Genomic DNA, 17,792 nt, shown 5'->3' with positions numbered 1-17,792 from the left:
ACAGTCGGCACGGGCGGAAGATAGGAGGAGTACGAAACTTCAGACCGTGAATCCACCATCGAATGCCTGAATGGAATAGTAGCGTTTTTTTTTTTGTATGTACTGAACAACTTGTACATCGCTTAATTGGAAGCTTGAGCTGTCAAAAACTCAAAATGCCTGAAGGTTGATGGAATCGTTAAGGACGATGAATCATATGCAAAGAAGGTCAATAACAAAAAGGGAAACGCAACCAGCTTGCAAGGAAAAGCTACCGGACCCAAAGTTGGATGTTCTATGGAGCAGCAGTATCTCTTTTTACGCAAGAAAGAACCAACGCAATCCACCTAAAGCAAACATTTGTTTTGGCATTGATTTTCTGTGCCACCCGGGTCGACCAAACGCAGCAAATGGTGCTTGGGAATTCAGATCATGAACGCGCATGTCAATCCTCACGGAGCTGAAGCTTGTGTGATGCCAGGAAGAATCTCGTGGTGTTACTACTAGTTCGATCGAACATAAAAAAAATGAACGATACGTAGGAGTAACTACATGTTCAATTAATAAAGTAGAAATAGGTATTAAAATTCGAGGAAGAGAAGATTAAGATCCCTTTGATCTAACATTGTGAAATTGAGTGATCCCACGTATATCTACAATCAACTGAGCTAGATTAAGATCCCTTTGATCTAACATAAAACCAGATGTGGAGGAATAATCTATGATAATGATCTTAGGTATATCGTACGACGAGCGTGTTAATCTACGTTTTCTGTAGGTGTATATAAAATTGGACTCAAGAACACAAGAATTTATCTAGTTTCGAACCTTCCGAGAGATCGTAACCATACGTTCTGTTTATTATCTTATAAATTAGGTAAAATTACTACAGAATATCATACTCTCTACAAGTTGAGTCTTCGTCCCTTATATACCAAGAAAAAAGATACACAAACAAACAGACTATGTCAAACCATATAACAAACTTACTACTCTTAGCCCATCATGATGTCGGATAGGCATGCCTGTTTTTCTCTAGTCGTCTTGCCCGTCTTGTACATCACCGAACGCCGTCATGCTCACCCGTCAGACCATTCCACGACATTAAATGCTACTGGATTGGTTACTGCAACTCCACATCACTTTACGACCATGGCTCGTCGAAAGCAAGCACTTAAGGAAGGAAAAAACACTTGAATAGATAACAATTAAATAAATATTTTGTGAGGATTTGCTCTGCGACAAGCAATGGCTGATCGTAAGATCTTACTTTATGATTAGGAGCTAGTCGCATGAGTCTTACCCTAATCACGCGATACAACCATGATCTTGATAATATATGGTGCCGGCTGACACTTAATAGCGCAGAACCCGCCTTACGAGGCACCTCATACCTATTATACCGACACCGGGCATATCCTACCAGAGATGTCGAGTTGAAACCTCTTTCTCGACTTTACAAAGCTAAACCACAAAGAACTGTAGTCGAATGATTGTAAACTCTACACACGAAGTGGTGGTTGGCCCTTCAGGGTTTTCCGATGAAGAAAACACCTAAGCAGATTCCTGTTCCTAAACCATGTACTTATCCGGGAGACATCATCACCAACAGTGCTATATACCGGAGAGACAGGTCAATAAATAAAGTGGCGAACTGGAAACTTGCCGGGCATTGCTTCCCTGGGGTTGAGCCGTCGTGTTCATCCAGAGGCGGAATCGGATGAGGTCGAGGCGCAAGCAAGCCCCGGTTTATTGGCACATGGCTTGGGTGGTTGTGCATTCTGTAATGGAGAAATGGACCAAGGGGGGCCCTATTCTTCTCGCTGTGATGAACATATGGCACCTTGCTATTCGAACTACTCGGAATGCAAGTGGGTGAAGAAAAGCGTTTCGCCGAGAAGACGAGCAGCGCACACCAACTGCATTGACGAAGTGCGCGGAGCTGGCGCTCATCCAGGATGGGAATGCTACCATTTTCCTGCTCCTGGGGGTTCGCCGCTGTACCAGCAATTGCTCACCGAGCGTGGGATCGATCGGGGCGCGGCACCGGCGCGCCGGTCGCCAACCGCTGCGAGGTGACGGCGTGGCGCGTCCATCGGCTTCATTCGGGCGACAATGCGTCGGTGAGGCAGGTTCGGGACAGAGACGTCCTGCGAGCAAGCAGAAGAACCTTGTTAAAATAGTGTGAGCCAGAAAGATGGAGAACAAAAAAGAAGGTTGCAACAAACAGCGAGTTATAAAAAACCTGCAATCCACAGATGGGCCTAATTGGTGCAGAACAGGAGGAGGCGCTGGGGGAGAGACAGAAACCATCCGTCCGTATCGGAGGGTGAATCTGCGAAAAAGGTCCTGCTTCACCTGCGACGGCAACTGTGCGCCCCAGCTCCGAACGGCCGCTTGACGAGAGTGCCAGGCAACGGGCGGATGGCCGGCGAATGGGCGGGCGGCGCAGGAGGGACGAGAGCGCGCGCTAAACCATTCGCCCATATACAGGAGGGCTAATTTGTAAAATAACAGGGGGTAGAGTGCAAAAAACCGCATCGGAAAAAACTGGATCGCGATCCAGTTAGGGGCTATTTCGGAAATATTTCTGATCGCCGAGCGCTCGAAAACCGTTGGATCATGCCGTGCGGACAAGATCGACGGGCGCAAATTGCAGATAGACCCTTCCTTTATTCAGTTCTTTCTAGACTTGCCCTTTTCACCTTCCTCCCGTCGACACGGCGGCGGAGCCCCGGCGAGCCCCCGCAGCGGCTGATACGGGATCGGAGACACACCTCAACTGAAATTCGGGGAGTATGCCTCCTACCATTTCAAATCTGAAACGGTTTGCCCTGACGAGCGCGAAGGCGCCGGCGTTCGCTGCCGCAGAGGCGGCGAAGATGTCGGGCTATGGACTGTGGTGGTTTGGTCTCCGAGTACGGTGGTTTGTGTTGAGAAACCATTGCTATCAGGTGTAATCTAACGATTCCTCAAGAGAATAATTGTAAAAGGAAACACAAGCGTAGGGAAAAAATCTATCTATTCTTTATTCATCTGTGTTTATAATGAGGGGTACTGCCCTGTATATATAGTGCTAAAAAACACTAAGAGATAAAATCAAATCTTTCAAAAGATCGAGACGAGCCTACATTCGATTGTAAAACTCCATATTTCGTAACAGTTTGGTCTCTGACTAATGTGCTGCAGCCGCGCGCGTTGCGGCACACACGGAGCAACCGAAACACCTGGGCGTCACCAACTGCCCAGGCGCAGGCGGCTACGGTGGGCGTGGGGAGACTGTGGTCGGTGAGGCCACACCTAAGGGATTCCCTTCGCGGGCGAGATTCCTGTCCTTAAGGGATTTTTTTTTCACTTCAATGCTCCAACGATTTTCTTTCATGGTTCCCTTCACGACGGGATTTTCATAGTCATTCCCTTCAGGACAGGATTCTCTCTCCTTCCACTTCGCGATTCCCCTCGAAGGGAAGCTGTTGTGATAGCTATGTTATGTTCATCTTCAACAACCTGATGACCGCACTACCGAGAGTAGAAGGGAGAGAGGGGGGAGATGGATGGGTTCATACCTGAGACTCCAGTGGTTGGAGTAGGGTTGCTAGAACCCGCCATCTCTGCTTCGTCGGTGGAGCTCTGCGCTAGGGCAGCGACGGTCGGGGCAGAAGGGCTCGCCGGCGTCCGACGATAGTGACGTAGGCGCACGTAGTCCAGGGCGTGACGCAGAGGGCCAGGTGGAGCTTCCCGTCGGCACAGCGCCCCCTCCTCTAGATCGGTTAGGGTTTAGGTGTCGGTGGGGTGACTAGCGGCGCGGTGAACCTCGTGCCGAGCGCCCCGGCCCCCCACCTCTTTTTATAGCGCTGGCGACGGGGGCCCACCAGCCAAATTGGGCTGGACGCCCCCGATCAGGGCGCGGGTCAAGGTTCTAATTAAGCCGTTGGGCTTAATTAGTGAGAGATCAGTCTAACATGTTGGAGATAAGAGAAAATAAAGTGAATGGGAACAGGAAAAAGAATCAAGAAGGGAACGAAATAAAGGGAATATGGTTGAGGATGGTCTGACGGCACTGGCCGAGGAAGCAACAGCAGAGCAGGTTCTACTTTAAAAGCTAACACTTGTTAGGACCTGTTTTTTAGCTTCTGCTTTTGAGTTTTTATAAAAAACTATGCTTTTGATTTGTCTGAAAAACTATTTTTAAAAATAAACTGTTAGCTTCTACCATAAATTTTTGGTTTCTTATCACATAACTTCTCAAAAAAACGTCTAAAAACATCTCTCAGCGAGCTTCTGGCTTTTCCAAAAACCACTTATACAGAACCCCGTTTGTTCTAATTTCTAGCTTCTGACAGCAGCAGAAACAGAAACAGAAGCAGTAAACAATCAGAGCCTAAGCATGAAATAAATATTGAATTGGCTAAAATTTCTACAGACTTCATGTACGATAATCAAGATACATCAATAGACTTGCGGTTTTGTAATTCGGCAGACTTGCTAAATTTTAACCATTTCCAGTTAGCATAGGACTGGGCTTCGTCATCAAAGGGAACAACACCATTGCATGAGTCTGGTTCATCCGATCGAGGTGTCTCTGCAATGTGCTCGCGGTATCTTTGCGCCATCTCTTCTGCCTCGGAAAACACCCTCTGCGGCCAGAAACGATGAGAATGTGAGAAATCCAGAGCACTGAATGCATATATAACTGAAAAAGGTGTATTATGGTGCTCCTGACGGAGAACAATTTCAAGTGCTCTTTTGAAACGAAACCATTGTGTTCTTACCTCCTTGTTAGTGATAAACAACCCGGGTTCGCTCTCAAGGTCCTTAATACTGCACAAAGCCAAACACACGTACTAAAGCATAAGCACAACTCAAACAGCAGACGACCTTTTTTTCAACAAACCTTACTATGCATTAGAGCAATAGCATGTACCAGCCGCCTGAACTATGGCTATTGAAAGTTCACTCTGTTGTACCTGAGAGCAATTCTGTCTGGAGCTGTCGATTTAATGACTAGAGCTTTCACACTCTCGCCCACTTTTAGCACATCGCCAACGGATCTCAGCTGACCATGTGTTATCTTCGAGATGTGCAGCAAACCACTGCAAAACATTATGAAACTGTAAAGCTGAGATGCAAAATGCTTTACTCTTTAAACAAAAGACGCAAATGCTTGCACTTGTAGAATTATCACTAGCTTGTAATCGTAATTTTCATTGAGCTGTAATCGGCCAAATTAGTATTTGGGTGTACAAGAAAAGATACGTGAAATGGTTCAAATCCAGGCACCGAAAGAAGTTCATCAAAGAATTGGCAGTTTTTTCTGTTCAAAGAAAAAAAGGCAGCTCTGAGATGACAAACAGATAGACATGCATAGCAGATCACTACTACAAATGACTCAAATTAATAAGGTCCACTCATTGACAACACTGGAGCATGGCATGTAAAAGATGACGCCTGTCTAATAAGGGAACCAGCTCTTAGCTAAAGCACAACACAGTTGCCCTGAATCTAAGCCAGGAGATCGACAGCAGGGAGCCCTCCTTAGCTTGGTATATCATGCCATTATGTACTGAAAGTCATCAATGTGAAGGCCGATTGGTAAATCTCATGTTAGGAGTAAGCCATACAAAAACATACACATGAGATAAGGGATTTGGTGAACTCCCAGCAATAAGAGACACATAGGATTGACCTACATCATGCTGATTAGAAGAAAGTATGGCCAGAAAGAAAATATGGCATTACTGAATGAATGGAGCAAGGAAAGAATGTGCAATAATTCTGAAAGTACATTGAGGTTTAGCTGAACAAGAAAAAATTGCCATATGTAAAACACAGGTTAGGGTCTTAGGGATGTTACCCTCTGTTAGTCTCGCCAATCCTAATTTGTGCACCATATGGAAATAACTTGCGGACTGTCCCTTGCAAGAGAGTCCCTTCTCTAAGGTACGTCACCGCCTAAAACAAGTAAGCAATTTGAGAAGTAAATAAAAAGCTCAATTCATGAGTTCACTCATATAAGTTAAATTTTGATGAACGTATTGTAAAGTAATGAAGACACTTTGGAGAGTACTGTAGCAAAAGCATTTAAATAGAAGACTTTCTTGCATAAACTAGTGCTTGCAAGTTGCAAGCAACCAGATAAGTTGTTTAAACAACCATGCATACTTCAAGCAGGCAGAACAAAAAAGTGTAAGGTAAAAAATGTGGTGTATGCTTCATAATAGATAGCAGAGGTCAACATAACCAACTTACCCATGCTTCTTTTTCACTAATTATCAATTCATTGGTCCCTTCATCAATCCTTGTAATGCAGACATGCATTTCTTGACCAACCTGCGTATGAAAAATAGTTTAATTAAGAAATCACAACCACTGTCTTAGCGAGCTCAAAAGGTGAATTCGAAACCATATCAGTCATGCTGATAAACCAAATCTGGAACATCATACATTATTAGGATTTCAAGTGTCTGTATGGGATACAAAAAGATATTACATAAAACACAAGATGCGGAACTTACTTTATTCTTCAGATCTATGAAATTTCTTGGTCTAGTCATCATCTCAGGCTTAGGGAGGAATGCCCGGAGCCCCTGAGGAGGGACATGCACTTTAGCCATATAAAAATGTAAAAGGGAGCCGAGTATTGTAGCACAGTAAACTCGTACCTCAATTCTAGAGAGCAAGCCACCAGCATTCCACTCGAAAATTTTAACCTTGATGGGTACATTTAGCTGTTTTATCTGGACATTAGTGTGTACAGAAACAGTCAAATATATATATATGAAAAAAAACAACATAAGCAATTAAGACAGTCATTGATCTCAAAACTTAGGTCAAACTTTATCACAGAGACAATCATATCTATTGTCATCAAAACAAGCTATGACAAAAGCAAAAACGTTCGCACATATTTCTAAAAAAAACGTTTTGCGGTGCTCTTCATTCATGCAATCCCATAAACAATCTGAAAGAATGTGATAGGTATAACAACCTTGCGTGTGCATTATGCCAAGACAGAATGCAGATTATAAGGGCCCATAATCATAGGACTTAGTGTCAGTTACTTCTTTTTCTACACACCTTAACATCAGATGCTTTTGGTTAACACCATCCTAATAATCTAACATACAATTTTTTCGGTTAGTTTTGTTTCAAATTTGCTAATGTCGGAGCAACAGCAAGATATATCACCAATTCACCATGCATTAACAGCTCGAGCTTTGAGACTAGGAAATTAGATTATGTTGTACCAGCAAGGTGGTCAACTACTCAACTAGTCATGAGTTCCAGATCTACTCCTCGTATATAGCATTTGTCTTTGAATTCAGTATCAACTATTTGATTATGTTCAAATTCTACCTGGCAGTGCATAAAAACTCAAAACAGGCTGAACTATCAAGATTTTCGTATGAGATCGCTTCAACGATTTCCAACAACAGTAGTGAGGAGTGCCATTGAGGACCTGCCTGACTCTGTGCCACGCGACGCGCCGGAACAGCCTGCGCGCCGACAGCAACGGCCGCCCGCCAAGTGTTCGACCAAGCACCTCAGCGAACACGATCGTGCCGACGCCCACCACCGGCGCCCCTTTCTCCTTCCCGTTCCTCCCACCCGTCGGCTCCCCATCCCCCTCGCCGCCGCCGACCTGCCGGACCATGACGCCCACCCGACCTTCCGCGGCGAACTCCCCCGCACGCCCCGAAGCGACGTCGCACGCGAGGTACCTGAACTCCTCCCCGGACACCGGCACCGCCTCCTTGGGCAGCATCAGCGCCGGCTGTCCGCCCGCACCGACGTCGACGTCGAGCGTCCTCCCGTCGCTTCGGACCACGACGCCAGCGACGAAGTCTCCGGGCTTGGGGTCGTAGTACCTGACCCCACGCCCGCCGGCGGACACTCCATCTCTCCTCGCCGCCGCCGCCGCCGCCGCCGACGCCGCGTCGCTCTCCACGCGCCTCTCGGCGGAGGAGGCCGTGTCCTCGTCGGGGTCGGTGCTATTCACCTGGAAGAACTTGAGGAAGGGAGCGAGCGCTTCCTCCGTGGACAGCACCGGAGCGGGCTCGGGCTCCTCCTCGGCCTCGGCATCCTCCGCGACGGTCGGGGACGGCTTCTCGAGGAGGTGGAGCTCGTCGACCCCGCTCCCTCCGCCGCCGCCGTCGGCAGCGGCAGAGGAGGAGGACGGTGAGGCGCGGAGCGGCGAGTGGGCTACTGCTCTTCGGAGGCAGAGGAGCTGGCTCGCGGTGGGGGCCTTGTGGTGCTTGGCTCGGCGGCTTTGCGGGGAGATGGACGCGGCGGGGAGGAGAGAGAGGAGGGAGGGCGGCGGCATGGCGAGCGGGCGGGCGAGCAAGCTAGCGAGCTCGTGGGCGGGCAGCCGTCGCGCGATTTATCTCATCCCCTCGCGTCGCGTCGGCACGGCTACGGCGGACGGGATTTTTTTCGTTCGCTGTTTGCACCTCGTGGAAGCTCTTTTGAGCTCGAAACGACCGGGCCAATATCTCTGGCTGGCCTTTCGATGGTCGTTGTGCGTGCGAGAAAGACGGGCTCTTCGTTGGCCCAACGAAGCCCACATAGAATAATACTCACTCCCCGAGCTTTTTTATTTTTATATTTAGAAAATTAAAATTTTAAAAAAATAAGTATCCGTTTGAAAAAATTGAAGAACTAGACTAGCAGGTGACAGTAGTCTGATTCTGTAATTATTTTAAATAGACATCTATTTTTACAAAAATTTTATTTTTGAAATATAAAAATATAAAATCCCCACTCCCCCTTTTGTGATCATAGAGAAATAGTATATACTCTTGATCTCACCCAAGTCATCGGTCAATCAATAATAATGGATCCATGATTGTTAGTACAAAATAGCTATCTTAGTTCTGTAATTTTTTCAAATAGACATCTATTTTTACATTTTTTTATTTTTAAAATGTAAAAATATAAAATCCTCACTCCCCCTTTTGTCCATAGAGAAATAGTATATACTCTTGATCTCACCTAAGTCATCGATCAGTCAATACATAATGGATCCATGATTGTTAGTATAAAATAGGGACTTTCATGTGAAACATAATTAGCTACGGGTGCGATCAGTTGCCTGCTGTGGCGCTGGCCTGGTCCAGCGCGTGCAGGTTCGGCGCGTTTGGTTGCTTGTGCGCTGGAGCAGGCCTGTCCATGTGCGTGCAAAATCGGCGAGCGAGTCTGGACCGACAGAAACGGATTTTGAATTCATCTCCGCCGAGACTCGACAGTGGAAGGTCAGCTAATGACATGATTAACATATAATTAGTGAGTATTAACTTATATTAGTATATTTTAAATTGAATTAAGGTTTAATATGATAAAATAAGTACTATAGTGTATATTTATGTAAAATAAATATCATATTAACACTTATTTTTTATTTTAATCTCACGCAACATATACTTATGTAGGCAATTAAATACAATATCTTCTCAACCAAACTAAATAAATAGTATTGCATACATACAGTCTAACTTAAATAAACCTAGCTCACTAGATACGAGCCAGCGTATACCATATAAGCAACCAAACGAACCCTAAATAAGGGGCGGATGGAGGCTAGCCCAAGCCAGATTTCGTAGGAGCCACCCTCTGATGTTTGTTAGACATGCTCTGTTGGGGTTGTAGTTTCTTTGCTTGGATATTGGATTGTGTGGCATGGACAGATGCACCTCCTTTGTTTGGTTCGGTGCTGCTTAGTGTGTGTTTGTTTCTTCGAACGAGATTTTGTAGAGTTGTATGTATAAATAGTTTAAGTGTAGTTATATTCATTAGAAAGAAAAATATTTGGTTGATTGTATCTCTTTGGACAGACTGTGTTGGTTTTCTGTTTAGTTGACTGAATCTGAGACCGTATAAGTGGATTCAAGAGTTAAAGATTGTAATTGATTACTCGTATGAAAATTATTTTATGATACTAATAAGTGTGCCTACCTACATAAACAGATGCAGAGTCTGTATCCACCGGATCAAATTGTGGAGTAAAGCTCGACCTAAGCCAAGATGAGGCTGTATATTTTGCATCCGCCTAGCCATATTAGAACAATAAATACATACAATCAAACTCACTTCTTTCTAAAATTATACGTATCCACCAAATCAAACTAGAAAAGATTCATACAACCAAACAACAACTCGCAAAAATTAGATAGGAGGCTCCATGAATGACACTAATCATGAACTGAACAGCAGGTTGCAGAACATGTACATCAACAAACGGTAGATTTCTAGTCTTTACATCAGTTTCCTGTGAGCATAACCAGAGCATGGAATTTCCATAGATGCAATCTAATTTGGACTCAATTGGGCATATCTCATCACAGCAGAAGGCAAATGTTCATGATAACAGTGGTGACATAAAAAACACTTATCACAGAAATAGGTTGCAGCTCATATGCCCTCTGTACATGTCGTGTGGCTCACAAGAACTGATCATCAATTCTAGATTTGCCATTACCATTATTGGTTGATTGATCTGAGTGTGATTAGTTGCTCGCATATCCTGTTGTCTGTATAAATCGTATACGCAGTCTGAGGGGAAGCATGCTGAGCGGATGTAAGAGTATTGAAAAGAAAAATGTTTGGTTGGTTATATCTTTTTATAGGTTAAGCTAAGTTTCTATTTGGTTGACTGAATTTAAGGTTGTACAAGCGGATGCAAGAGCTGACCGAGCGGATGCAGACGGTTGCATCCGCTCGGTCAGGTTGCGGACGTACAATTATATGTGCTTATGCAAACTGAAATAGTATATACAAACAATCAAATACGTATCTACGCATCCATAAAACTAAAATCTATTGATACAGACAACCTATTACACCCTCATTATACTAGCAGAGTTGGCGCGGTCGACCTCGGCCTCGAGTACCTTATGCTAAACTACCTGCACATGAACACCGACGCCGGGAGCACTCCAGCATTCGTGCCGCCGCGACCATCCAGATCCCAGGCCCTGACCGCTCGTCGCCGCACCGACCCTCCCGGAGCCTGGCTTGGGTGCAGCACCCTACCAATCATAACCTACAATCACGAACTTACACTACATCAACATGTTCAGATTTATTTACGAAATCAATTGGTTTCTTTGCATCACGAAATTGAAAGACACTCTGCAGCCATACTGCTCGACTTCTTGGAGTAATCAAAAAACAAATCGATGTATTTTTGTCTGACCTGTTAGCTGAGCGCAATTACGAGTGTTTGGTTCCTGGATAAGATTTTATACAGTTCTATCGTATAAGTAGAGTGAGTGAAATCATATTTATCAAAAGAACAGTACTTAGTTGTTTGTATCTGTATGAACAGGTTGAACTGATTTTCTGTTTAGCTAAATTTGATGTCACATGAGCTAATAACAGAGTTGAAATTATAATTAATTATTCGTATGAAAATAATTTTATAATACTAACAAGTGAATCCGCTTACCTGAGCGAATACGGATGACTGCATCAGCTACAAGTCATAATAAAACTATATATTTACATCCAACTGCAACAGTAGTGACTGAAAACCAAACATTGTTTTTTACTTGACCTTTGAGCTGAGCGCAATTGGTGAATGAACTGTACAGTAGCTATGCAGAAATCTCACTGACATGCGGGTCCGCCTAGCCGTCCCTCAAAAGACTTGACCGCTAGGTCGAGGAGAACCCCGCACCCCCGAAGGCCCGAACAGCGGAAGGAAGGGAACCGAACGAGCAAGCAAGCGAGGAGGCGGCGAAGTTTACTGAGGCCGGAGCCGGATGGGGTTCATGCTGCGGGTGAGGCTGGCCTCCTTCTTCGCCGGCGCGGCCGCCACCGCCGCCGGCGGGGGCTACTTCCTCTACAAGGACTACAAGCTCGCCCACGACTCCGTGGCCCTCCAGGTACCTTCCTCCACTCCTCTCCTCTCCTCTCCTTCCATCAGATCTTATAGATTACCGCACGCATATCGCAATGATAGCACTTAGTGGTGTTGGTCTGTCGAGTAGGAGATTCCATGCCCCAAGCGCATCAGCACGTTGCGTGCGGTTTGGGGATCGGGGAAACCCCTTGTTGAGATGGCTGTGACCTTTTGCAGACGAAATGCGAGCCTACGCTCGGGCCATAATCTCCGCTTGTTTTGTTTGCTAACTTAATGTTCCTGTGGTTCGTTTTGCCAAAAGTGCCAGTGTTGATTGATTGGTGCAAGGTGGGAATAGCATTTGTATCTAGATCATGCACTTGCGTGTGCTCTTCCTGTCACTAAGAAGGGGATTGGCATAACTGGTTTGTTGAGATGTTGGATGTTTGCATGCCGAGCACGAACCGTTTTGTCTCGACTATTTCCTGATTATTTGGGGATATATTTGAGGTAGTGGTTAAGGTGCCCATGGACCTGTCACTTTCAATTAAATTCCTTCTTGTATTGAATTGTACGATTCATGTTCTAGACAAGATCTACACAATGTAACAAGCAACGCCCTTTTGAAATCTATGGTTGCGGCTCCAGCATCGCATCATATGATGTGGCATGTCACATTGAAGTTTTTTCTTGGCAGTTCCTTAATCAATTGCTCACTGTTATTTTGTATTAATTGTGTCTTACGTACTATGCTGGGAGCTTGGTATACTTGTTCAAATCAGTAATTGGCTTCTGGAAATGCCTACCGACAGAGCCAAACTAATTCGTTTGTCAAATTTTCAAGTAGCATATCTTACTTGGCTGCTTACCGTTATTTTACTGCAACTCGAGATTCTGGAATATGGATGAATGGATCTTGTTTTTCTGCAGAAATATTTTACAATCCATTGCCCTTATTGAACTATATATTCACTTTGTACAATGTGTTTGCAGTCCCTTGCAGACACATGATGATCATGTGTTGGTCTTCTAAACAAGTGGAACTGTGGAAGTGATTGTCTATTTTAAGATAGCATTTAATGTTGAAACTCAATAGTGTGACACGATTAGAGCTGAATAAAAACCGATTTCTATAAGTGACTTGAGCATAGGCATTGGCATTGGCATTCACCAGTGCAGCATATTTTAGGGTTTTCAGTTTCATCAATCTGTTCCTGTATATATTTTGCGAACTATGTAGTTGTTTTTTCTTTTGAGTAAACATAAGTATGAGCTTTTATGAACTTCAGAACTTACCCAGTTTCTGAGGCTTAAAACCTGATACACTCAGTAAGCATTCACGGGAATGTGATAACTCATAGAGATGAGTGAAATTATGTAGAGAAGACCTGAGAGTTTTTTGTGAACTTCAGAACTTGCCCTGTTTCTAATGCTCAAAACCTGATACATCATGTAAGCATTCAAGGGAATTGACAACTCATAGAAATAAGCGGAATTATGTAAAAAAGACCTGGGAGATTTTTGTGAACTTCAGAACTTATCCTGCTTCTGAGGCTCAAAACCAACATTCAGTAAGCATTAACAGGAATGTGATAACTCATAGAAATGAGTGGAGTTATGTAGAGAAGACCTGGGAAGTTGTCCAGCCATGTGCAACTATAAGAACCTGATGTATGTTTGTATAGTTTTGCGCAAGTAGTTGCTCTTTTAACAGCTATCTTTTCACATTACATGAGTCTCTCAAGAAGACCAATCCTTGCTTGAGCTGTAAGATCGAGGTTTCTGTATCTGTTACTCAAATCCTGCTCCCGTTGCACAAATTTTCTGCATATGTCGAATTCCACTTTGCATTGCATGATTATTGTTTGTTACATGGGTTGAAGGTAAGCATCTGACCTTTTGAATTCATATTCTCAGGTAAAAGGTCTCCAGGACTCTACTGATGCTCACTGCAAAGCCCTTGAAAAGCGACTTGCAGCTTTGGAAGGTCAGCAAATGACTGGGGTTGCTCCGGATGTGGATACACCATCTGATTAGTCTGTTCATTACAAGGCTTGAGCGTGGATGATTTACGTCTGTTTTCTTTACCCTCAGTTATCTTCTCCTTTGAAAGCAAGAAGCCTGACTGACAGCAAAATAATCTAGGATGCTTCTTTTGTACTGCAAATATGCAAATGTCTGAGGATGAGATGTAATTGTTTGCATTTCAAGTCAGAACAAAGCGTAAACATCAGAATTCTAATAGGCCAGGCAAACTGAACATGGACAAAATGGGTGTAAACTCAATCCCAGTTTGACGCCAGTGAAGCAGATGGTATCTGAACCAAATGTCTCAGTTTTACTAATTCTTTTTGATGTTTTATGACAGGAGGTATATACTATCGTGTTCTTTACGCGGTGGCTTGGATGCTACACTGGTCATGGTCAGAGGTAAAGAAAAAATTGATGTGCAATATTGATTTTTGAGATTTCGCTTGTCTTCGATCCCAAAAAAATGCGACCTATTACGCTTGTCTTCGATTCGGGAAAAATGCAACCTTACTGGAGCTGTTTGTTTCTTCGGTCCAAAATTTGTTTTCATGCAATGCAAGTCACCTTTGTTCACGTAAAACTGATGAACCGTGGGAGGTGAGAATGCTCCTTCCTGCCGTGTCGAATTACCCTTGAGTTGTTCCAAAACTTTCCCTACCCTTGCTAATGCGAACTGTGAAGAGCCCCCCGCATCCTTGTCAGGCCTCTGCAAATTTCAGCTGGAAGATGATCCATTGCCATCGGCATGGGAATTGGAAATTCGGACCTGTTGCGTGTTGGTGTGCCTCGTGCTGACCTCTGTATTGTACCAAGTCTCTTTCTAGTTCCTTGACATGGGAACTGGGATGGTATACTAATTGGTGATGATGCATGCTATAGATCTTTGTTTGCCTGTCTGACGGTCAGCTCACTTTGTGTGGATAGGGTTCTTCAATCTCAGCAAACAGATGGGTGTCTTCCGTGTCAGTCCCGGAACTGTAAGCAAGCAGCAAGGTAAGTTTTAATGCCAATTTCAGGTCTGCCTGCAAGCCAATTGTGAAGACTGGAAATAGACCATGGATTTATTTGGTGAGGAGTCAGATGACCGATAAGTGTAGGGTTCAGATTTGTCACAATGATAAAAATGCTGTTTATAAGCAGGCTGATATCATCAAGATCTCAATCTATTCTAATTTGTCATCTGAAAAAATAGCATAGCTAATGTCATTATCAGCTGTGTACCATCTGTAAAGACAGAACGGCATCATGAGCTCAGAGAATTCGTGGCAGCATTTCCAGCACAATTCATTTAGAAAAACGCCTGCCAATATTCAACACCACATTTTGAGCACAAGACAACGATTAGGACTCTCAACCATACCAAGAGGACTATCTGCAAGGCATGGACTTAGGAGACAGGGAGCGCCGGCGACGACCATGTTTGAGGCGATGGTTCCCACGCATCTCCCAAAGCCGACGGCGACCGCCCGGCATCTTCCGTCACCACTGACGCGTGGCCAGACCAGAGCGATCTTGAAGGAAGCGACGGCGAGATTGCCACGTTCGAGCGTCGTCGACCGGCGGGGTCGCCCGCCGTCCGTTGTCGCTGCCGCGGTGCCGGTCATAGGAGCAGACGGTCCCGCGCGCACCTCCCGATTCCCGAAGGTAGCAGTGGCCGGCCATGTCTCCGCCCTCCGCGGACGCGTGGCAACACTAGAAAGATATGTTCTTGAAGGAAGTAGGCGACAATGAGGTTTTCAGCCGTCAGTAGCGAGCTAGCCGTCGAGCTCCCTCGCTTGGCATCATGCTTTCCTCTCGCGCCTGGTGCCCAGCCCTGGTCTCCGCCATGGAGCCCCCGAGCCCCAAGACGCCGAGCTCCAAGCGCAATCAACTTACCAATCCGGGCCGAACGCGACTGATTGGACGGCTGCCAGGACCTAAGGATGGTCGGTATTTTAAATAGAAAAAAGTTTAAATTACTCTACTGAATCATTTTTAGTGTTCAGATAACTTTCAAATTTTAAAACGGTTTATTTAACTCGAATTTTAAATACTGTACCATATAACTCTTGGAGTGGTTTGCAACAAAAGTTTTGACGATGTCACGTTACCTATTTTTGCCATGTGGCTATCACATCATCTTTCTCTTGTTTTGAAACTGAGTTACCTTGGGCACTGGCGGAGCTTATCGCATATGGTCTGAGTCATCCGGTCTGAGAGAGCACGATGGGAGTAAGAGAGAGAGCGTAGCGGAAGGGAAAGAAAGTGAGAGAGAGGCTGGCCGGAAGGAGGAGAGGTAGAGAGAGACCGATCGAAGGGAGAGAGAGATTGGCAGGAGAGGGGTGAGCGAGTAAAATATAGCATGTGGGTTTACTTGTCACATATATGCACTGTCATATTAGCGAAAATGACATCGTGGACTGCCGTTTAAAAGGTTAAATAAATGATTTTAAAATTCAAAAGTTTATTCCTGGTTGTAATTTGAATTTTTTCCTTTTAAATAACGTCCACCCCTGGTCGATGTTTCGAATGCCGACCACCCCACGGGCCGCACAGGACGTCTCCTACGCGCTACGCTGGAGCGCCCTCCGCGTTCCGGGCGTTGCTTGCTTCCCTCTCCTGACCTTCCTCCCGGCACCCTCCACCCATGACGCCCATGCTTGCACCGGCCATGAACAATGGGCAACGGCTAGATAAATGACGTCCGACACGCCACCGAGGCCAACGCCCGGCTCTAGGAGGTCAAACAAGGCCGTACATCGCGGCGCAGGCCGGAGGGGCCGGCTCATCTGGAGGGAGCTGCACTGCACTCCCGGCCGTGGCAAAGGTATAAACTCAAAACTCGGAGCAAAAGTTTCAAAAATTGCACCGCCAACCTCCGGCGGTGCCCACTCCCATACACCCAAAGAGACAGCCAGCAAAGCAGGGAGAAAGACACATCACCATTCCATGATCAGAGTCACGAGTAACGACTCATGAACCACCCTGATTAGAAGACGAAACCAACAGCACATGTACAGAACTTTAAGAGTTGTCACACCAGAACTTTTTAAGAGTTTTAGGGACTACGCCCCAGTCTCATTGCATAGCAAATGAACCATAACAGGTTTACAGCCATACAGATAGCATCAGCTCAACAGAGCGCCACAAAACAGAAATACTGGACAAAGTACCGAGAGAAACTTCTCTAGCCTTTTCCTACCAGACCTGACTACTACTACTCGATTTCTCCTACCTCCGAGCAGACAAGCTGACCAAGCCTGATCGGTTTGCTCTGTTCCACATCCGACACCAATCCAGGAAGTTGAACTTGTAGACATCCATCCCTTCTGGTTCAGGTCCCAGCAAGCTTCGAGCAGCTTCTTGTCGGAATTTCTTTATCTTGAGACGTTCTCCCAGCTTCATTGTTTCCTCATCTTCTACCCCATCAACCTTTCTGGTCTTGTCGCCACCACTCTCCATCTTGGATATCATCTGATCGAAGGCATCCAAGTATCTTGTGTGGCACATGAGTCTCCAGTTTTTCAACATAGGAGTGACCCTCTTCCAGATCAGCGCCATGTTCATCCAAACGCCATACGAAAGCACATAAATGCATATATAAATGACACGATATACTCTGGTAATGTAGAATGGGTGATGAGAACCACGTCCGTAGTAAGAATGGAACCTTCCAACTCAGTATGCGTGCCTGCACGCCGCCGATGGCTTTGCAGGTCAGGACGCCGCTGGCCAGGAGAGGCAAGCAACACCGGCAATTCGATGCCTTCTTACCATGAACCAGTCTAAAATTGTTCACTTTGAAAATTTTGGGGTTTATATTGCTGCGTTGTTTCAATTTGATCTGTCAAAGATGGTTCACACTAGTGTAGCTGTAGCACATCTGAACACGTAGGAATGAATGCTCCTGTATTGTTGTATGCATTACTTGAATTTGAATCCAAGCATTTTTGTGTTAGTTCAT

The 17,792-nt window shown here is 45.2% G+C and overlaps 2 protein-coding genes across 3 annotated transcripts; one reads left to right on the top strand and one right to left on the bottom strand.

Annotated features, from left to right (window-relative positions):
• Positions 1-4,361: 4,361 nt before the first annotated feature.
• On the bottom strand, positions 4,362-8,429 carry LOC133884734 (protein PIGMENT DEFECTIVE 338, chloroplastic-like). 2 transcript variants are annotated; one of them, XM_062324274.1, is made up of 8 exons: positions 7,439-8,427; positions 6,642-6,716; positions 6,495-6,566; positions 6,229-6,309; positions 5,834-5,931; positions 4,947-5,072; positions 4,752-4,800; positions 4,362-4,616 (listed from the first exon to the last, which is right to left on the bottom strand). In XM_062324274.1, exons 1-8 carry the CDS (start codon positions 8,300-8,302, stop codon positions 4,419-4,421), a joined length of 1,563 nt encoding a protein of 520 aa, XP_062180258.1. In that variant the 5' UTR covers positions 8,303-8,427; the 3' UTR covers positions 4,362-4,418. The 2 variants fall into 2 exon arrangements, with proteins under 2 accessions (XP_062180258.1, XP_062180259.1); XM_062324275.1 differs by lacking the exons at positions 4,362-4,616; positions 4,752-4,800; positions 4,947-5,072 and adding an exon at positions 5,141-5,293 and having other exon boundaries at positions 7,439-8,429.
• A 3,206-nt stretch (positions 8,430-11,635) lies between these two features.
• LOC133884733 (uncharacterized) lies at positions 11,636-14,192 on the top strand. Its single transcript, XM_062324273.1, has 2 exons — positions 11,636-11,861; positions 13,736-14,192. The coding sequence occupies exons 1-2, from the start codon at positions 11,739-11,741 to the stop codon at positions 13,853-13,855; spliced, it is 243 nt and encodes an 80-aa protein (XP_062180257.1). The 5' UTR covers positions 11,636-11,738; the 3' UTR covers positions 13,856-14,192.
• The last annotated feature ends 3,600 nt before the right edge of the window (positions 14,193-17,792 follow it).

This window comes from Phragmites australis, chromosome 11, assembly GCF_958298935.1.
Source record: "Phragmites australis chromosome 11, lpPhrAust1.1, whole genome shotgun sequence".
Lineage (NCBI taxonomy): Eukaryota > Viridiplantae > Streptophyta > Magnoliopsida > Poales > Poaceae > Phragmites > Phragmites australis.
Note: the sequence above shows the minus strand (reverse complement) of the source record. Positions and strands in the feature narration are given on the sequence as shown.

Coding starts and splice junctions, on each gene's coding strand:
- LOC133884734 (XM_062324274.1), bottom strand. CDS start 8,302: ATGCCGCCGCCCTCCCTCCTCTCTCTCCTCCCCGCCGCGTCCATCTCC. Junction 6,310..6,494: donor TCATAGATCTGAAGAATAAA/GTAAGTTCCGCA, acceptor TTTCATACGCAG/GTTGGTCAAGAAATGCATGT. Junction 4,617..4,751: donor TGTTTATCACTAACAAGGAG/GTAAGAACACAA, acceptor TTCTGGCCGCAG/AGGGTGTTTTCCGAGGCAGA.
- LOC133884733 (XM_062324273.1), top strand. CDS start 11,739: ATGGGGTTCATGCTGCGGGTGAGGCTGGCCTCCTTCTTCGCCGGCGCG. Junction 11,862..13,735: donor ACGACTCCGTGGCCCTCCAG/GTACCTTCCTCC, acceptor TCATATTCTCAG/GTAAAAGGTCTCCAGGACTC.